We start from the raw sequence: 6,616 nt of genomic DNA, 5'->3' as shown, positions 1-6,616 counted from the left end.
TATATATATATATTCTTTGGTCTAAGTATCTGTTGCTTGTTTGTCATTCTTATTTAAAGGATGAGGAAAACTAGCCTAGAACAACAAAACTTTTAAGGGTTGAGCTATAACACACACTTCAAGGAAGAACAGTGTGCTCACTGTGCAAACTCAGATTCAAGAACAATTTCAGTCTCCTTCCCAGCTGCACAGGTCACTGCTCCACCCAAGTCCAATTGTAGTAATCCTGTAACAGCCACTTTCAATCAGGACTTGGTGACAGTAAGAATGCGCTTCCTATCATGCAGGAGGAGCAAGCAGAAACACACTGGTTATATCTAGCCATACCTAATGAAGCATCAGAGGAAGCTGCTGCCTTTCAGGACCTGCAGTGATGGGACCCGCCCTGGCCCTGTGATTGCAGAGCATACTGAATTATGACACTACATTGCCTCCTTGCAAGCCATGACCACAGGGAAAGCCACACAAAAGACCTACATTCAAGAACCGGAGAGATGGCTCAGAGGTTAAGAGCACTGGCTGCTCTTGCAGAGGACCCGGGTTCAATTCCCATCACCCACATGGTGGCTATCAACCATCTATAACTCCAGTTCCAGGGGATCCAATGCCCTCTTCTGACCTTTGCAGGCATTGCACAACACAGGTTCACCTACCTACATGCAGGTGATACATGCATACATATAAAATAAAAATAATAAATTAATTTTTAAAAAGACACAGAGTTTTTTGTTCTCAGCCCATGGTAACAATGCTATCCTGAAAACAGCGGAGGTTGTTCAGTTTTGCAAAGGAAGATGAAACATACCTTTTGACTGAGAAATGATTAATTCTATGTTGCCAGGAGAATTCTGGATCATTTTAACAGCCATGTTGAATGTAAAGCCCTCCAGGCTGATATGATTCAAGGCTAGGATCCTCCCTCCTGGAAAGAGAAAAGAACTCAATAACCCAAGCAAGGAATGAAAACAGGCAGCATCTTAAAACAGTATTTCTGGAACTTTAGCATAAGATGTACCTGGTTTGATCTTTTTAGTTTTTTCTGCTGGTCCCCCAGGCATCAGAGACGAAATGAAAATGCCAGGATTAGCTTGGTCTGCATCTTCTCCCTCCTTAATAACAAAACCTGTAATCCAGGATGGAATCTAATGATAAGAGGCTGTTTACTGACTTTGCAGCTCAGAGAGGGCAGGTTGTCTGCTTATACCATGCTACCAATTGGTACAGCCATTATCTGGATCTGAGTACAATACTTAGGGAAAGTGGATTGCTCCCTTTAACAAACACAACAGAGCTAGACATGCAGCCCACCAGCGCAAGCTGGCATTTGTGTCAGGAGATAATCAGGGATAGGAAAAACGGGGAAGGTTGCTGTGTGTGTATGTGTGTGTGTGTGTGTGTGTGTGTGTGTGTGTGCCTGCCTGTGCCTGTGCTTGTGCCTGTATGTGTAGAGGTACACATGCATGTGTGTGCATGTGCATATGGAGGCCTGAAGTTTGACATCAAATATCTTTCTTCTTCACTCTCCACACTATTTACTGAGGCGGGGTCTCTCCCTGAGCACAAAGCTCACTGATTCAATTAGTCTATCTATCCTTTCTTCCCCAGGGATCCCCTATCTCTGCCTCCTGAGTGCCAAGATTACAGACGGGCAGCCATATTTACCTAACATTTATGTGGGTCCTGGTGATCTGAACTCCAGGCTCACACTTGTGTGGCAAGCACTTTATCAGCTGAGCCATCTTCCCAGCCCTGGGAAACATGATTTTTTTAAAATCAGATATCTGGTCTCACTATCTTTTTTTCTTACATGGTTTTAAAGGTTAAAATGTGATCGATAGTAATTAAAAGTGAGAAAGATTGCCTGTTCCTCCACATCAATAAAAATCAATTTATACTAGAGAAAAATTGGTACAAGTTGTCTGGGGGAAAACCTTTTTTATTCTGTGCTTAGATGCATCCTGAAAAGATATCAGGGCCTATCAGGTGTTGTTTAGGGATACTGGAAAGAAGAAGTGATTGCTTTTTTTAAAAAAAAAAAAAAGGCAAGTTAGGAGACAAGGGGTAAGAAAGGGGCAGAAAAGTCAAGAGAGAATGCCCCCCCCAATAGCAGACACTGGGCCTCACCTTCAGGGAGCCCTCTTACCAAAACCACGATGTGGATCACGCGTCAGTGTCACACACACGATTTCTGGGCCTGGTTCTTCTGTGCAGCTCCTTCTTCTGCTATTTTGTAGCCCTAGAGGCGGAATGAGCACCATAGTGTGATTTTCCTTCCGAATGATTTAAGACTTAATGAAACACACACACACACACACACACACACACACACACACACACACACACACAGGAAAAAGTAGTTCACATCAAATCTCCCACCAATCCTGGGAATAGATCACTGAGCACAAATTCCAATGAGCCACCACTGGACCAGTGTTAGTCAAGGTTGGGCTGTAAGAGCAGAGACCAAGGCAGAGTGGGGCCTGGTGCCCATTTTCTCTATGATTTACTATAGTCTTTTTTCCCCTTGGTGGCAGGGAATAAATAGGACCTTGTATGTGTTGGGCCAGTGCTCTGCCACTGAGCTAAACCTCCAGCTTTTGTTTCGTGAGGTATGAGCTCTCTGTATGGCTCTCATTGGCCACCAACTCACTATGAATCCCATACTGGTACAAACTCTTGATGCCCCTCCTTTGTGTTCCAGGTACTGGGGTTATAGGCCTGTACCACCATGCTCACCTTGATTGTTCTTCCCCCTGCATTAGTCTTGAGGCAAGATGGAAGGTAAGTGGGGATACAGTTTTTGGTAGTAACAGTTAAAACTAAAACACAGAGCTAACACAGCAAAGCTACTAACACAGTAGCTTGGATCTTGAAGGTCTCCAAAAGGCCAATGAGGTAAAAGCTTGGCTGTCAGCATGTGTTGCTTCTGGGAGGTGGTAAAACATTTAGTGGGTGGAAATTAGGTCACTATGGCTGTGGCTTTGAAGAGGATATTAGAGCACCAGTCTCTTCATCTCTCTCTCTCTCTCTCTCTCTCTCTCTCTCTCTCTCTCTCTCTCTCTCTCTCCCTCCTTTCTGGACTAATGTGAGGCAAACAGACCTCACCCATCAGACACTCCTACTCTTATGTACCACAGGCCCAAAGCAAAGGGTCAAGCAACCTAAACTAAAAGGGTCTAAATAAACCTCTCTTCTTTTTAAGTTGATTTCTCTCAGATCTTTGTTATAGTAAAGGAAAACTAACACAGGTCTCTACCTACCACAGTAGGGTAGGGACCAACGACCCAGCTGGGTTCTCTAGAGTACTTCTAAAACTAGGGTCTAGAAGTAACTCAAAGTAGAACTCTAAAGCTGTTCCCATGCAGTTGGGGTTCTGGGGTAACACACTCCAATTTTTGTCACAGTGCCCGTGGGAAAATCCCCTACTGGTGACTTACCCCCACAAATAATAGTAGAGAATTGCCTGGTGGTTTCCAGGTCTGGCTCCCAGGCTTAACCCTCGTCACATATTTTCCTTAGTTATGGAACCTCTCTGTCTTCACTCTCCACTGGGAACTTGTGGAGAGGAACAAGCAGCTTCCTGGGGAGCACTGTCAGATGTTTGCGGCCCATGAGAAGCAACAGGACTGGATGGACAGTGCATTTTTCTAAACACTTTTCATAGATTATGTTCCTCATGCTGGACCAGACTTCTGGGGACTGAATCACCCAAACTATCACCTTCTAGATTCATGTACAGCAAAGATCAGATGTTGGCCAAGAGAGCACTTCCCAGCTCTAATTCATTTTTAGAATAATTTTTTTTGTCCTTTTGAGACAGCATCTCCCTGTAGCCCCAGCTGGCCTGGAGCTCACTATGTAGTCCAGGCCGGCCTCGATCTCACAGAGATCCACCTGTTTCTGCTTCCTGAGTCCTAAGATTAAAGGCATTCACCACCACACCCAGCTTGAGAGTGATTTTTATTTAAGGTTTAAAATATTTTATTTATTTATTTTTATTTTATGTCTATCAGTATATTGCCTCCGTGTATATAAGTGCACCCTTGTCTTGCAGTGCCTGTGAACCTCAGAAAAGGGCGTTGGATCCCCTGGAACTGGAGTTACAGACAGTTGTTAGTGGCCATGTACATGCTGGGATCTGAACCCAGATCCTAAGAGCAGCCATTATTCTTAACCGCTGAGCCATCTCTCCAGCCCAAGAGAGTAATATTTAAAACAAAAAAATTGTGAACTTTGCTGGGAACACCAACAGAAAGGATCGCCAAGGATTACAACAAAACGTCCTATGTAAGGTTTTCCATTCCTAGCCGGGCTTGATCCATACCTGCACACAGGCTCTGAACAGGTGGCCCAGAGACATCATGAGCTGTTGACTTCTTGATCAAACCTATGTTCTCCAGCTGCTCTCGGCCAGTGCAAGGGCTACAGAAAAAGATGACAAGGCAAGGTCTGGTACCCCTCAAAGACAACTTCTTAGACATCTGTTAGTGGGAGTAGTGACTTGGAGGAGGCAGCTTTGTGTCCAGCCACCAGCAGATCCATGAACTGACACCACTGTAGGCTGATCTGGTTAGGAGGATGGCACAGGCAGGAATGGCTTTAGGGTCCCTGTCCCAGGGGACTCACTGCAATTACCCAGACCTCCCATGAGCCCCCCACTGGCCATCTTGGTTTGTATTCACAGCTGCTGAAGACCCCCATTTCCTCAGCCATGAAATAGGAGTGGACCGTTCTATGCCCAGCATGTGATGCCACCAAAACCAAGCAAGCCCTGAAGTGCCTACTCTCTGGATGTTGCGTTGTTTGTTCTTGCTTTCAGCTGAAAGTCCTTAGTAGGGCCAGGCACGCCCCAGCACCCTACATATGCTGTGCCCCATGAGGGTGGCACAGTTACTCAACTGCTTGGTCCTGATAGGTGACTTGGATGCCTCCTGATTACATACACTGAAGTCAGGAGGCTTTTGTGCAGGCATTCAACTGGACGAATGGGCAATAACCCGATTGGATGTCATTTTTTCCCCAAGGGCTCAAGGGTTCAAGTGTTGAACGTCTGGGCCTCAGTGAGGCAATAATGGGAGATGGCCACCTTTAGGAGGAGCCAAGTGGGAAGTGGCTGGGTCACTGGGGATGCCTCCCTTGGAAGGGTTAATTAGTTTCTATGGGACCCCAATTAGTTCTCTGAGAGGGAGGGAGGGGATTCTAAAAGGGCAAGACTGGCCCAACCCCTGTCTCTGGTTTCCTGTCTCTCCACTAGGTGTCTCTCACATGCACACCAATATGTGCCCCATATAATGACAGCAGGGTGTTGGTGTCACCAGACACAGCATCGTGCCATTTAGATTTTTCAGTTTTCAAAGGCATGAGCTAGTTAAACCTTTTTCTCTTTATAAAATACCCAGTATTAGTATTTTTTATAGAAATAGAAAACAGACTAATGTATGTAATATTCCAATAAGCAAAGAATGTTCTAGACAGTAGGAGAATGGTGAATCAAGTGGGGATCCTGCCTGACCTCCCAGGGTCACCTCACAGAGAGATGGGCTGCATTCAGAGAGGAACAAAGTAGAGTGTGAGAAATAAGAACAGACACAAACGTGTGCTCAGAGCCCTGGAAGCAGCCAGCATTGGGCCTCCAGGGTGGTCAACCACCTGACAACCTGTCATCCAGCCTGTCCCCAACTCTAGAGAGGCCATTTTCAAGCACATGGCTTAGGCAATTGCATGACATGAGATACTGGTGTGGGTAGTTGCTCACTGTCCTTCTTACTGTCCCCATGGACCCTCCCGCTGTCCCTGTGGATCCTCTCACTGTCCCTAGGTTTGGCAGAGGGAGAGGAGCACGTGGTGGGAGGCAGGAGCCCCGTAGACCAGCTGTTTCCAAGCAGAGAGGAGCCTCGTTCTGTCCCTGCTCCTCTTTGCATCCTGTCCTTCAGCAAGCCCAACCCAATTTGACTAAGAACCCACAAGGGGTCAGGCCTTGGCTGGCCAAGAACCAAGACCATAAATCAGAGATGGGCTGACCCTCTGGGAGCCCCAAAAGGCATTAGTCTTCCAAGCCCACTGAAATACCAAGGGAGAGGCATTGGCAGAGCAGCATAGGCCCAAAGGAAGGAGGATACCCAGCATTCTGGGAGGACCTGAGAGAGGGTTGGGGATGACGTGGCTTCTGGTGGCCTCTAAAGAACAGAGGCTGTGGCTCATGGGATCTGGGCTACCAGGTAACCAGCTCTCCATTGTTCTAAAGCCATTTACTGCCAGCCACAAAAGGACAAATGGTGTATGAGTCTACCATACTATATGAGGAGCCTAAAAGAGTACTTTCACAGAGAACCCAGAGATCTGCTTGTGCCAGGGGTTAGGGTGGGGAGGGAGTGCTAGATAGCCGCGGTTTTATTGCTTCATAGAGAACAGTAGACCTGGCCATGCAACAGTGTGGATGCACCCAATGCCACTGACTTAGACACAAGTGGTAATGATGGCACATTTTATGGTTCATGTATTTTACCACAGTTAAAGAGGTTTTTTTTTTTTTTTTTTTTTTTTTTTTTTAAAAAAAAAAAAAAAAAAAAAAAAAAAAAGAGGACGATAAATCTTTCACTGTGATATATCAAAATAA

At 45.8% G+C, this 6,616-nt stretch overlaps 1 protein-coding gene across 2 annotated transcripts in view; it reads right to left on the bottom strand.

Moving 5' to 3' along the window:
- Positions 1-6,616, bottom strand: part of Frmpd2 (FERM and PDZ domain containing 2) — a 103,802-nt gene that overhangs the window by 28,898 nt on the left and 68,288 nt on the right. For both annotated transcript variants that reach the window (XM_017798426.1, XM_008834125.1), the window contains 4 exons: positions 4,325-4,422; positions 2,144-2,236; positions 1,016-1,123; positions 806-922 (listed from right to left, as the gene is read on the bottom strand). In XM_017798426.1, coding sequence (XP_017653915.1) covers positions 806-922; positions 1,016-1,123; positions 2,144-2,236; positions 4,325-4,422 — 416 coding nt within the window. The remainder of the gene's footprint in view (positions 1-805; positions 923-1,015; positions 1,124-2,143; positions 2,237-4,324; positions 4,423-6,616) is intronic.

The sequence above is a fragment of the Nannospalax galili genome, unplaced genomic scaffold, assembly GCF_000622305.1.
Source record: "Nannospalax galili isolate Female #2095 unplaced genomic scaffold, S.galili_v1.0 scaffold996, whole genome shotgun sequence".
In the NCBI taxonomy this organism is placed as follows: domain Eukaryota; kingdom Metazoa; phylum Chordata; class Mammalia; order Rodentia; family Spalacidae; genus Nannospalax; species Nannospalax galili.
This window is presented reverse-complemented; position numbering and strand designations above follow the sequence as displayed.